This window comes from Acromyrmex echinatior, chromosome 17 (assembly GCF_024713525.1).
Source record: "Acromyrmex echinatior isolate Ae372 chromosome 17, ASM2471352v2, whole genome shotgun sequence".
Taxonomy (NCBI): domain Eukaryota; kingdom Metazoa; phylum Arthropoda; class Insecta; order Hymenoptera; family Formicidae; genus Acromyrmex; species Acromyrmex echinatior.
The window spans coordinates 3,782,468-3,797,794 of NC_141868.1; the positions used below are offsets into that span (position 1 = coordinate 3,782,468).

At 38.5% G+C, this 15,327-nt stretch overlaps 1 protein-coding gene across 6 annotated transcripts in view; it reads left to right on the top strand.

The window, feature by feature from the left end:
* LOC105151894 (uncharacterized) overlaps nucleotides 1-15,327 on the top strand; it is a 121,451-nt gene that overhangs the window by 91,470 nt on the left and 14,654 nt on the right. For 4 of the 6 annotated variants that reach the window (XM_087415011.1, XM_087415013.1, XM_087415015.1 and 1 more), the window contains 2 exons: nucleotides 5,336-5,359; nucleotides 6,464-6,579. In XM_087415011.1, coding sequence (XP_087271137.1) covers nucleotides 5,336-5,359; nucleotides 6,464-6,579 — 140 coding nt within the window. The remainder of the gene's footprint in view (nucleotides 1-5,335; nucleotides 5,360-6,463; nucleotides 6,580-15,327) is intronic. The other 2 variants (XM_087415012.1, XM_087415014.1) reach the window with 1 other exon arrangement.

Here is a 15,327-nt window from a genome sequence, read left to right on the forward strand (position 1 = left end):
ATATTTATGATCAAAAATTCTAAGAATTAAAAAATTCGTGAACTTCCATTATCAAAGATATAAATGTACCTCAAAATTAATTTCAAAATTAATATTTTTTATTATTAAATTTTGTTAAAAGGTAAGAGTAAAAAGATCAAATTTAAAACTTTTAGAATAAATCTTACTCTGAAGAATAAAATCTTAATTTTAAAGATTGAAAATTGAACTCTTTTTCAAGACTTGACTCAATTTTTTTCTTTAAAATGAGATTCTATTTCAAAAAATTCAAAGCATAAAGAAGAATTTCTAAATAGTGTTAGTGATTTATGGAAAAAATTCTAAAATTTTTAAACTTGAACTTCCATTCGAAGATGAGAGTGAAAACTTCAAAATTAATTTTTTTATTACATTTTGTAAAACAATAAGGGATAAAAATTCAGATTTAAAGGAGAATCTTACAAAGTCGTGTTCGTTTATATTTATAACCAAAAATATTAAAAATATTAAAATATTAAAAGTATTCCCTGTATGAAAATTAAATTTTCATCTTGAATAAAAATAACGTTTGGTGAATTCATTGAGTTTTGTACAGTTTTTCTCGATCAAATTTCTCCGAGCTGTCTCGTGTGTTCCTCCATAAAACTGTCGCTTTTCTTCACCGGTAGTCTCCCGGAGCAAAGTGCAAATGTACGCCGTCTGAATTATTTTCTAAGAAGTTTCCGCGTCGCGGCGACCGGCAAATCGTTAATGCTTTATCGCGATGCATCGCGCGGCGATGCGAATCGGGGGTAGTTTGACGTTCGCTTGTTCGACGCAACCCCGAATTTTGAGCGAAACGTCGCGTCGAGTAAATTCGTCTTGTCGCGGCGCATTTCTTGGCGAATAAACTTTTCAAAAACGACGAGATGCTCCGCGAATTATAACGCGATAACAAAACTTAAGAATTCATGGATAAGAACTCTTTGCTTTCCGGACTCGCCGAATGAACATGGAATAGATTTTGAAAGCTTCAAAGAATATCTCGACGACGGTATTAAATTGTAATCACTAATAAGAAACGTAATTAAAAGAGATTATATAATTCCTCGAGTTAATTATTACGTTACTTAAATGTCAATTTAAAGTGCCGTTGACACGTTCCTGTAATTTTTTAGAATCTTCCTTTTGCAGATTTAAGAACAGCAGAATCGCGACGGAGAGACTGATTTTTATTTTCATATCGCGCGACAATCGATTCTCGATAATTTGCAATAATTTGGTAGAATCGACAACACGAACAATCATTTCTTCTCTTGCTCTCTCTCTCTCTCTCTCCCTCTCTTTTTCTCTCTGTCTCTTTTATTCTAATTTGTTGGCAATTTCCGATCGTATTCACTCGTGTCCTCCAAATATATGATCTTCGATTACGGCGTTAAAGTGAAATTACGCGCGATACAACGACAGATATGAATATTATATGACTAACAAAATGAGATAATTTGATCGCATTTTCATTGGACACGTCAATAATTGTCAGCAATTTGGCCACTTCATTCTTAGTTACAAATTATTCGTTAGAAAGTTACTCGTGGTCCAATTAAAGAATGTCACAAATGTTTACAGCACAAAGAATAAGAATTTTACGAACATTTTTTACATAACTTTTCCTTTAAATTATTTAATATAATATTCCATTATAATAATATAAGAAAAGGTTACAGCATTGATTGATAAAAATAAATTAAATAACTGTTTTAAAAAAAGAGTGAAGGAATTGTTTTTTTTTTTACCCAATATACGAGTAATTTCAATAATAAATCGAGCATTCACAGATATAATTTTGGTACAGTTTCAGTTTCCCAAATTTTCGGAATAGACTCGCAGGTCCCAATTTGTCATCGTCAGATAAATAAATCGTCTCGATTACCGGAAGAGGCGCACAAAGTGCCTCATGGCTCTTACAAGTCGATCCCCTCTGTTTCACTCCTCCCTCTCTTTCTCTCTGTCTCTTTCTCTTTGTTTTCCGCTCCCAAAGCTCCGGGCAATAATGAACGCGTCAATTTTCCATCTCGTCCCATCCGCCCTTACTGCTTTCGCGTCCACCCCTCCCCTCGTCATCCCTTCCGCGCCGAAGCTGTCCCTATTTTCTCGTGCAATTTTTTTCTTTCCAGCTCGCTCCTTTCACCCGTTATCGGTCCTTGCTAATGGCACGCGATTGCCTTTCGCGTTTATCCGGAACGGCGTTCCCGCGTCCAACGGATCTGCGGACTGCCGCCCCATATCCGCGACCTTTGCCCTCCGCGATCGTGTCGACGACACGCGCGGAACCCATCCTGACGTTTCATTTCTCGCGACGCGGATCGACATTCCAGTTACCAACCCTCCCATTCGTGGAACCGGTTCGTTCAGCCACGTAGCGAAATTAGTCCTTCACGAGCGGCACAGCAAAGGAAGATTTTTTTGTACGTTTCTCTTATTTCTCTCCCCCCTTCCCCTTCTCTCACTCTCTCTCTCTCTCTATTTTCCATTAGTCTCGCATATAACAGCTTCCATATCCGAGAGCACTTAAACTTTGCCCGACCCTTTCGTCCCCGGAGTATTGTATTTTTTTTTTTAAATAAATATCAGAATGATTTATTTATTCGAACTGAAAAAGAGAAAGAGAGGAAAAGAGCGTACATATGTATGTGTTGCCTCGAACAAAACTGTCGCGTCCGACGAAGGGGTTAAATCTCTCCGAATCATCTCGGAAGGTTTTAAAAATTCAATAAAAGGCTCGGACGAGCAAATGGATCTTAAATATAACATCCCTCCAATTCGACGTGTCCCATCGATATCCCGTCGGGGAGGAGAGGAAATGGACGACGCGAAGATAAAGCGGCAAAACTGTCTCGCTCTGTCTCTCGTGCTCTCTTTCTTTCTCTCTCTCTCTCTCTCTCTCTTTTTTTAAAATTTACATAATTGAAAAGAAGGAGAGAGGGGAGAAGAGAACGCGACGCGCAACGCGAAAAGTCGCGAGACGATCATTTCCAATTTCGAACTAATTTTACGGTCAAATTGAAAACGACGCAATCGTTGTTATTATTATAACCGAGAACACCGCTTATCGATCGGCAAGGGCCATTAAACTCGAAACGACAAAATATAGTTATTTCATAGATGAATGGAGGACTATTACGTTCGAATGGCTATTAACAATTTGGTGTGGCCTGGTGATCAATTATTATGTATTCATTTCTGTATGCACGTACGCACTGTACGTGTATGTGTATGTGTGTGTGTGCGCGTATGTGTGTGCGCGCAATAATTTAGGACCGTTGGCACTTTTTTTTCCCCCACTCACCTTCAACGCGAAGTCAACGGTTCCCCTGCCGCACTTACGAATTAATAGGAGCCGTCAGCTCTTAATTCAATTATAACGCGTGCCGCGCTCGAGTGGCGCGCGAGAAGAATCGAGAATGCGCGCAAGAAGCGTGAATAAAACTGGTTGTCGCCGATATCGGACTATATTTGTACGCATCGTTAAGGACCAACCGGTTGAATAACCCAGATCTGCTTAATTCCGACTGCTGATGCAGGTATATAACGAACTGCGCGCGCGCGGATGACGTGGACCGTCGGGATTTTTCGCATCTCTTTCTCGCGAACATGAACACATATACGTACGTTATACTCGCGCCGCGCGATCGTTGACGGATGAAAATTTGATTCACGACCGACTAATCAAGTCGCTTACTCGGCACACACCGACACGTCATTCAGACCACATTAAAACGCCACGGTGATACATGTATATTTATGTATCTGGAGAAAGATATATATATATATATATATATATATATATATATACATTACACACACACATACACCTTTCTTTTGCTCAGTAACAATGGAACAACATTTACTATTCTGCTTTCATACAGAAAGACAAACACGAAACTCGCTCCATGGACTATCCCTTCCCCAACCCTTCCACCGCTCCTCTTTGCGGTCGCTCCGGATCCTCGGATGCTTTCGCGGACTCATGGAACCGAATTCTCAATGAACACTTAACGTTCCCGAGTCCTCGAATTCACGGATCCTAGGAGCGCCGCGGACCATCCTTGAGAAGGCCTAAGCACAAAGATGACCGTAACTGAGAACGCAAGTCGTAGTTGTAGGTTGACCAAAACATTGTGCGCTGACCTACGTTGATCTACGACTACGACTCAGTTACGGCCATCTTTGTGCTGAGGCTCAGAGTCGCGAAATCCGCTGATCCGGGATTCCCCGTAAAGTCTGTGTCACATCACGTGTTGCGGATGTGGATCAAGGATCGTGAAAAATAAAGATTCATCTGCGATTGGCGACCTGAATCGTTGACTGCTTCAAACTGATCGAGTGGTCAACGATTCATAATAGTCATAGTTCATAATTCTATAGAATAATTCTTAGATAATTAGATATAACATTGAATTAATTAGGTTAGTTTGTCGCCGCCATTTTAGTTTCTTATGGATACTGATTGGCTGTCTAAATCATGATCACTACGCCATTTTAATTTCTTACTAAAATGGAGCGTAGTTAAAGTCTCACTACAAATGCTTTGAAGCACTTGATTGACTAATGAGAAGAAAGAATATTACTATTGGCTAATCAAAAATGCTTCAAAGTATTTACAGCATTAACTTGACCGTATTCTACGATAGCCAATCAGACCATACCCTTCTTCATTAATCTCTGATTATCTAGGACTCTACACAATCGGAATCCAATTTGCGTTCGCAATGAGTGATGTGACACGAGCTTTAAAACCCATGTCACACTACGCATTAGAGATTGAGGATTGTGTGATTGGGAGATTAGAATTCAGCCAATCAGAACGAAACGGATTAAAACGATCCGACCAGTCTAGTTCTAATCTCCAATGTCCTTAATCTCCAGTGTACAGTGCGACACGGACTTGAGCTCTTTCGGAGAAATCGCGAGTTAAAAGGGATCCACGGATTCTTGCGCCAGCATCCCGCTCCTCTCTTGTCACCTTTATACGAAAGAGAGAATGCGCATCTTTATGACACACTTGCATCCGCCCCCTACCCTATTCGTACCCCCTTAGTGATATGTATGATTTATTACCAGCCAGCCAGTAGCTCTAAGTTTGAAATTCGTGTATGCAACTCAGTTCCTTCCTATAATGACTTGTGTACATGCTACGTTACGTACCTATTTACCCTTATTAATGTATATCTGTCTTGAACGCGAAAGCGAAGCGAGAGAAAAGATAACAACGACCTATCAAAAAAAAAAAGAAAGAAAAATACAAAAAAAAAAAAGGTCGTGCGACATTTAGCCATGTTCCTACTGACTAACATCGGTCTTTTTTTTCTGCTTTCAGCTGCACAGATTCCACAACGCGGAAGTAAGTACGATTAAATTACGTTTGAAAAACCACAACTGCTCTCTCTCAACCACCCTCCCTCTTTCCCATTCCCTCCTCGCGTCACATCCTGTTCGTCCACCTCTTCTCTGTAATTGCGATTATCGTCGTAAGACCGTTTATCGTAGTGTAGAAGCGAGGATGCGGAACTACGCGGAAAATGTCACGGCACGCCAGTGTCGAGGTCTTTCTGTTTCATGAATGGAAACGAAAACGCGAATTGAAGGACTTGATTAAGCGGTCGGTGCGATGAGAGAATCTCACCCTTCCGAGTCGGGACTCATTCCCGAGTTGCTTCGGACCGTATAAATCGCATCTCGATAATGACGCTTGGTTTTGATGTAAATTCTCACAAATCTTAAAGAGTCACAAGTACAATTGACAATCGAGAAACGCATAAATTTGTTATTATCAAATATCATTTCTCTCAGAATTTTCCATCTCTTAAATTCCAGAATTTTCATAGCTTAAAACGTAGATTTGATCCTATTGTTAATGATCTTTGGGCCCCCAAAATTCCAAATTTTTTTGTGAAACTTATATTTCTCGGAACGTTTGTTAGATTCTAGAAGCCTCGAATCTGAAAGTCGATCTTCTGGCAACAAAAAGTCTAAAGATCAGTTTGACCGATTAAAAACTGATCGTACTATTTTGTTTTCCTCTATTTTTTGCAAATTGTAATTTATGTAAAATACAATGTCATTAATTAAATAATTAAGCAATACGTTTAATTAAAATAATTAAGGAATTAAGTTAGGGACGATTAGTTTTAAGTTTTGCAGTTGGCAGTTCTTATTTATGAAAAATTATTTTGTCGAATACTAATCTCTCTTTGGTTACCAAAAAGGATCGAAATTAAAGTGCTATTATCGAGATTTCACCCAGCGATTATCAATCTTCTCTACAAACTTAATCAGAAAATCTAGACCTCCAAATATATATACATCTCGATTCCCAGTTGCATGTCGTATTTATGTAAACGAGAACGCACGCGTGAACCGCACCGTTCTCTCTCTCTCTCTCTCTCTCTCTCTCTCTCTCTTTCTTCTGTATCTACCTCTCTCTCACGAATTCCTCTAATTTCAGCATGCAAGAGGAAAGACGAGATGGCGAACCAGGCAGAACACCAACAGCCCGCCCCCAAGAAACCGCGGCTGGTTTTCACAGACCTTCAGCGCCGTACTCTACAGGCTATTTTTAAAGTGAGTACCGCGTGCGCGCGCACACACACACACACACACATATACGTATACACAACACTTACTTCTTACCCCTTGTGATCGATAGTAATTGCCCTGTTCTTCTCTACCCCCTCCGGCGATATGCACAGGCAATTGAATATTGAGAGAACGCTACCACCGCTGACTGATCCGCTGCTTGTTAACGGGGACTAACTTTCGCGGTCGAAAGCGTATATAATATATACGCGAGTTCGAACTTGCACTCATCGCATTCGACTCGCGAGGACACCTGTGTCCCTTCCTGGGTCGATAGAGGTTTTCTTAAAACGTAAAGCCTCTACACAAGGCACCTCCTCCTCCATCCCTCGCGCCGAGTAAACCACGACATAGGAAACAGATGGTACACGCAATCGCGAAGTTACGTAAGAACCCCGATGAGGCTTCTAAATACCGAACGCTAACAGTTTCGCGAGGAGAGTAACCCTTTTCCGAATAATGACTATTTACTCGAGGAGATCGCGACGAGGAAACGCCGTCGGCGCGTCTCATCCCGGTTTCCACCCCTCGCGGGATGCTGTTAGTTCCAAGGGTAAACAAGGAAATAAATTTTACCGGTGCCTTGTGCGCGCGGCCTATTATTCCTAATTCCAAAACGTCCTCTCCAAGGAAAATTTTACTCGAGATATATAGTACACGTGTACTATTATGAGAAGAAAGATTTATTAGAACAATTAAAAATTTCACTGATTGTACAGGGTTATCACTAATTCCTCATCCAAAAGTTTATAACTTTTCCTTGATTTCCAGAATCTCATGATTTTCCTTGACTTTCAATAATATTTAAAAATTTTTTTTGTACTTTCGTGGTGCTTTGGAAACAGAATTTTGTTAAATATTTTGTTGAAAGATCAATTTAACATAGCAATGTGAATTTCTATTAATGTTGACACTGCTTGCATTTTAATAATTGTTAAGTTGGTAGTTGTTTCCAAAACTGCGTAGGTTTGATATGGCGTATAATAAATTTCTTTGAAGTAAAGAACTTTTATTTTCCAGAAAATTTTGCAAAATTCCCTGACTTTTCTCTAATTTCTTGACATTTTCCTGATTTCCAGTTTTGCGACAATCCTGTAATACAGCAATTTTCAATGTTAAAGTAGCAAAATTGTGAGAATGAAATTACAATTAATTAATTAAAGCGATTATAAGTAATCATATTATAATAGCACAGCAAATGTGTTAATACAGCATAAATAATTTTCTATTATGCAAAGTCAATCCAGTACATAGATTAAAATTTTTAACAAACATGCTAGCTAAGATGGCGCGTACATTTGTTGCTGCAATGAAGAAAAACTTGTTACATGAGCAATTCTTATTGTAAAAATTAGCCGAATTAGCATAGTAATAATATATCATACAGAAATAATTTCTTCGTTGAACCATCAAATCTTCTTAGTTACTGATGTTGAATTCGTGCAGCAAGCTATAGCTTTGCTGAATTACCCAATCTATTTTTTTCCCCCGCATTACATCGACTAAAATTTTCTTTGAAGAGGACATTTTAGAGTGTACCTTCGGACGGCAAGAAAGCGGGGAAAATCGTTCGGTCTCGGGGCTTCCCCGCGACGGAAAAACACTGTCTCCGCTGCCATGCCGTGCGGATACCTGAAATTCAGTTGCGCTGCGTCAACCGACCGCGCGCGTTCTCTTCGTCTATCGATCGGTCTTGAATAATTTCGCGGCCGGTTCTTTACTTATGCGCTCCGTATTTCAGCCCCGCTGATTGCAACGCCGCGCTGCTGCCGCTGCCGGCGGTCGCCGTCAAGAATAGCCATTGATATTAACCGTTTCCTCATTAGCGTCGCGGGTGAAAAAAAATAGCGATCGCAAACACACGTTTTCGATCATCTCGTGCTCGTGTTTCCTCTAATCGTATCGTTGCGAGGATACAGCTGGAGTTGTTCGAGAGTTCGAATGGACAATTTCGTTTGGACAATTTCTTATTCATCCCCCCCTCCCTCCATCATTTGATTCAGGCTTACTACGAAAAAATGTATATTTTATATTTATTTTAGAGTGTTTAGAATGTTTTAGAGTATATTTAGAGATTTATTATTTATTTTAGAGTCTCATCATTTATTATTGTAATAATAATATTGATATGCGTATATAATTAAATTAAGTTCATTTTTGGATTAATAAAGTGCAGATTTTTAACTGATTCAAATATTTTTAAAAACGTACTATAGTTAGTCTGGAAATATCGGACAGTGTCCAAACTTAGAGTTCTTTAGATAAGAATACCGTTTGGACAATTTTTAATCGATTCATTTGTTTCAGAATTACTACGAAGAAATTTAGATTTATTATTATTACGCTAATATTTATTTTACAGACTTATTATAATGATAATAATATTTTTACATGTCGCACTCCAAAAAAAGAAATAAAGAAGGAATGAAAGAAAGTAAAAATACAAAATTAGGAGAGAAAAAATTGCATATTTTGAAATTAATTATTATTACGGCAGTAATATTAAACAGATGCTTTATTGTTAGAACTAATCACACAAATTGCTTGTTACATTTCTCTAGAAATAATGCCAATATTAATTTTATTAAAATATTGTGTTAATCCTAAAAGCTATCCTTATTTTTGCTTACGTCGTTTTTTCCTTTATATGCCATTTTTTTTCTAAATAATTAAATTCAACTGATGGTATTTTTCTAAAGATTAATATATATTTGAAACACAATCCACACACAATACAAAATTCGACAAATTTCGATATAAACTACTCAATTAGATTTATTTTTGTATGAATAAACAGCTCAAATATTAAATTAATTTGAATGGTCTGAAAAGCATATTATAGTTAACCTGAAAATATCGAACGATGTCCAAACTTGTTATTAGATTTCAGTTAAGAATTCTTCTTTTCGAAAACTGTTTATACTTTAGACAATTAATTTTTGAGTAAACCGCCATTTATTTCAGTACTACGAAGAAATTTATGTTTTGCTATTATTTATTTTACACACTTATTTATTATTGCAAAAATAATATATACTTACGTACACAATTAAATTCATATATAATCGATTCATTTTTTTTTTTAATTAATAGACTGCACGAATGTTAAACGGAATTGAACGTTTTTGACAAGCGCATTAACCGGGAAAATGGTAAAACGATTAAAGAACAGCCAACTCGAGTGACTCAATCGTAATCTAAAAGACGCGTTATTGGACCGATGAGGAATTGAAAAAAAAAAAAACAAAAAAAAAACAATGATGTCCATTAATGCAGTCAATCCGCGGAATCAAACTCGGAAAATCGCGAGCTCCACATCTCGTTACGTCCGCGGCTATTGCGAACTACGATTACAATTACAGGCAGATGCGGAACAATGAAAAGTGATAACACGTTTCCGATGGCGATAAATTATCGCATAAATAGCGACGCGGGGAGGGGAAAGAGGGGGGAGGGGGAGGGGGAGGGGGAGGGGGGGAGGGCGCATACGCGAAATTGCCTTTTCTGCGAAATCAACTTTTCTGCTTTGTCGCAAAAGCGATTGCTTTTAGATCGAATAGAATTTTTTTTTCGCCATTGGCCACGGGGTGGGGGACGAAGGGGGGGTGGGAGGGGGGAGAGGGCGGGATGCGAGTATTACTCTTAATGATCAATTTTTTTTTTTTTTTTTTTCGACCGCGGCACGCGCGTAAGGCCGCGGCGCGACGCACACGTGTGTTTGTCGTTCGCATCAAATTTGATAAATCTCGACGAGTCCGCCCGATCGGCCGGATTATTGGAACGATATTTCATAGAACGGAATAATCCGGAATGCGATTGTAGAATCGTGCACAGGAATCACGCGTTACCTATTAGCCTGACATTCTATTTCATGAATATTTTCGGTTTGAAAGTCAATCGGAACGGACCGAAAGAATGGCTTAATCGGATTGATTTAATCAGAAGCGGCGATGCCCAGATCGTTTTCATTAAGAACTCGGGCCGCTAAGTGGCAAAACATTCGATTGAAATAAACGAGTAAATTTGCCGAATCGAATGTACTGTAATTTGCTGTGTATTGTGCGGTGCATGTGAACGCGAATGTGTGAATGAATAGAATGTCTAATTTGAAAAGTTACTTATTACAATTCGTACAGATCTAAAAATATCGCTCTTAATATATTAATTACTACGATACATGAAGAGGATTTTACTGAGGTATCCAAAAATTTAGTAAAGTACAGACCTGAAAATAATTTTGGACCGTCAAAATAATTATATAGGACGCTTAAACTGGTTGCTCAAAACTTTTCGCAACATTTGCGATTGAGAGTTATATGTAATTAGTTTGATAATCCCACAAAGTTACTTTGAGAAAATGAAATTTTATTTAGAAATATGTCTTTTTAGATTTATAATGGTATTTTTTTGTAGATTTATAATGATATTAATTCCTTTTGTATAATGTCACTAATTAATAATTAATTATGAATTTAGAATTAATAAAATTAATATCTTCTTATTAATTCAGACATTTATCCTGATATAAAATTTGCTGAATATGTTACCTAATACACTCTAAATTTCTTGCAGTGAAATCTCACTCCAAGAGAGCGAAAATGCAACCTCCCTCGAAAAAAAGTGAAAATATTTCACTTTTTGAAATAAAGTGACGATCTTGACTCTTTTTAGAGTGAATCGCACTTTTTTTAAATGACATTTCACTCCTTTGAAGTGAAAATTCACTCTAAAAAGAGTGAAAACTGTCACTCATTTTCAAGGATGATTGTATTTTCACTTCTTGAAAATGGGTGACAATTTTCACTCTTTTTAGAGTGAAATCTTTTTTTAAATGACATTTCACTCCTTTGAAGTGAAAATTCACTCTAAAAAGAGTGAAAATTGTCACTCATTTTCACTTCTTTTTTCAACGGTGATTGTATTTTCACTTTCTTGGAGTGAGATTTCGCTGTAAGAAATTTAGAGTGTAAAAAAGCGACGAATTCGCGTTTAAGATTCTCAGAGAAGTGTCTTTCGACATTGATGAGAAACGAGTGCGTAGCTGTTAACATCAGCCGATAGTATTGGCCTCGTGTGCGAAGCTTACGGCTGGGAACTATGCCAAACAGTTGAGGGGAACCACGCTCGACGCGACAATCTCGCGTTTAAGCGATGATCAAAGATCCCCGTGGAAATGCCCGCGAGAGTAATATGATCTGGTCACAGCCTCCGCCCGCGAAATTCCGAGGCGGAGCAATGAAGTGGAAACGATTGGCATTTTGTTTCATAAGCGAGAAAAATCTATCGAAGCTGCCCTAAAGAGACAATGTAATTAAAAACGGTAGGTTCACTCTGTCGAAAATCGTTTGGAATCTATGTAGAGCATGTGACGTAAATTATAGATTTTCAGCGCTGGCAGTGAATTTTAGAACACATAATCGTTAACAACCAATTAAATCATATCCTTTTTATGAATCTCTGATTTTCTGGGACTCTACAACATGGCGATTATGATGATTCGCCAATCAGTTCCTTCTAAGGAAGTAAAGAGTTACAATTGGACTTAGAAAACCAATCGATAAGAGTGAAGAAGCTTCGCCAAATCTGCTTTTACAAGTTGCCTGCGCACAACCAACAACATGGCGGTCGTTTAACATTTAGATCAAAGGTGCCGACACAGAATGAATCTACTATTCCTGCTTATACTGTGCTAATGACGTCCACAGCCCTTTTATCGCATCGCGATCGCGCCTCGCGTGTAATCGCGGGACACGAAAGGCACGATGAAATAAAAGTAAAAAAAAATAAGTCCGCGCTTCGTGTCTCTTTCACCCTCTTTCTCTCTCTTTCTGGACGAACGCCAAATAGTTCGCGAATCGACCTTAGCCCACTTTACGCATTCCATCGCGCAATCTTTCCCCCCGATTGTTCCCCGCGCGATTATCGAATTATCACACGGGAATTTCTTGATCCGTCGGCATTCCATTCGGGCTGACAGTCGTGAGTGCCTTAGAATATTTGATAAGAGAAACGTTGGATGTACCGCGAGTCAGATGAAAGTTCGCGTTGATGTAAACCGAGATATTCTACGCCGCCGTACAGCTGCGGAAATAATGTTAATACGATGCTCGCAAAGATGGGGGAATTAATACCGAAGGATACATTTCTCTCGTATTAAATGAATCGCGTTTCGAGATATAATGGGGGGCGATCGCAGGGGGGGGGGGGTGATCGTACTTCACGAAGGCAATTTCCTTTAATAAGCAAATAGAAAAAAGGACGAGTTTAACGCGGCTACCCCGGGAATATGTCGGAGAAATAAAATTTCTCCCCTCGAAAAGAGAAGCCCACCCCCTTTCAAGAGGGAAGCCCGTTTAAACGGGCGGGTCTTTACGCAACGCGTAGACGCGGCGCGCGTGCACGCCGATCCTGCGGGCGATCGCTATTAATTGCTTTAATTGCGGAGATAATTAATACGCGCCCTTTATAATAAAAACAGTCCAAGGGCCGATGGGCTGCGTACAATGGACCGCGGCGCAGAGATTCCGGATGAGGACTTTTATTTGTTCCCGGACGTATGAAGCTACACCTCCCCTCCCTCTCCCTCCCGATTACTCTCAAAGTAATCCTTGCGTCGCCTTTACGGCGCGACTCGGCCTCTAGCCGGATGAGTATTAATTGCTGTAATTGCGCGGATAATTGATATTCCGTTTCATTGGAAACGGCACCGGAGGACTCGAGACTGAAGCGAGGCGGGACGCAACGTGCCTTTCACATTGAAATTTTAACCCGATTTGAAAAGAAAAAATACCTCTTTTCAGGATGCTCTCTTTAAGATGCGTACACCATTATTCGCGAATTCTAGCCAAATTCTAATTAAATTTCTTACGCAACTCTTTTCAATAGTTGGACCAACGCAGACATTCGTAATTAGTTCAGAAGATTCAAGGTCGGGAATTAAAATTTTCATTGCCGAAAAGGAATTTATAAAATCAAATGTAGTATAGAATAGATGGAAAAGTTATTTCTAATCGATGAGATTGCAGCTATCTCGAGAAAAAAATGTTTCATATATAATTATATGTAATTATATAATTATATAATATTATAAAATTATATATATATAAAATTGTATATAATTATTTTCAAAATTAACATTTTACATACAATTATGTATAATTATATAACATGCCCATATATATAACGGTTTTTTCCCGGGTATAAGCGACAAAACAATGTGAACACCGGATAAATATACTATCTACTTGTTTCATTAATAAGAAATTAGCCAGCGTTTATCTTTAATGCACAAGTTTTATCCTTGTTGGAATAATGTTGTACATGCTTGAATAATATAGCAACTGCTACAATGTATAATATAATGGTATAATGTTACATCATTCTTGTAACAGACATCTTTCAGTTACTTAAGATATTTGAAGAGGAAATCTGTTTTTCATTCTGCTCTTCAAATTTATAAATGATATTTAAATCAGACGATTACATTGATCAGGAAAAGTATTGAAGTTCAAGGTACAAAGGACAATTTTGGAAAATGGAGTGAGAAGAAAATTTCCTCTTCTAACGTCATTTATATGAGCAATTGGAAGATGCTCTGCTAAAGAATAACACAACGTTATATTTGTAACTCAAGCATTATATGTGATTATCAAACGAGATTAGAATATGTATTAAAATATTTTCTAATTATTCATATCATTTTGTCTATTCTTTGTATTGCCGAATAATTTTTGATACACATCTTATCGATTATACAGCTGTAGATAGGAAGGAATTCGAATTCGAATTTTGGCCGCTGATAAAAAACATTTAGGATCAAATATAGAGATCATAGAATATTGAAAAATCCATTTCTAGTTTTCATTTCTAATTGGCGTTATTTCTCTAAATTGCAGTTATTTTCCTCCCTCTCTTTCTCTCGTTCTCTCTTTTGAAATAATTTTTGTTACATCGCTGATCGATTAGCAAGCAATGTAGACAGAAGAAATTACTGAAATTTAATAATATTGCAAAGTCGAATTAAGACTTTAATCGGTGATAAAATGCATTTATGTGATGAAATATTTAGATTATAGAATAAATGAAAAAACAATTTCTAGTTTTCATTTTCAATCGACGACAAATTGCAGTTATTTTTCTCCCTCTTTCCCTCGTTCTCTCGTCCGGATAATTTTTGTTACACCTCTTATCGATTATATGGACACAGGATTATATGGACAACTATGGACAGGAAGGAGTTACTGAAATTTAATAATAAAATTTTCACAGACACACGCGTACCTATTTCAGCTAACCGGCACGAATTCCGGTCAGATAGCCGCGAGTCCCGAGAGGATTAAATAATTCCAAATTCAAGGGTCGCGCTGACCAAGCCGCGCGCTTTCAGGCCGCGTTAAATATCCCCGAAATTAATTAATAATTTAATTCGCGGTGACGGCCGGGGGGGATCGACCAGGATCGGCCAGGAGGGGGAGGTTTCGATTTTCAAACGACGACGGTGGCGGCGGCCGTCGTCGCCGAGAGAGTGCGACAGGCGTACTTTAATTAACTCGGTGGACGTTAATTTCGCTTAACTCTCGCCGGAACACGCCGGACTTCGTTTAAGGCACATAGCCGTCGCTATTGATACGCGCATATCCGCGGCCGGCACTTCACGGAGCTCTCTCTACGTGTCGATGTGTGAGCGGCGCGCCCGCGGCCGCAAAACACGAAGGCGGTGCCCGTCGCGCCGCG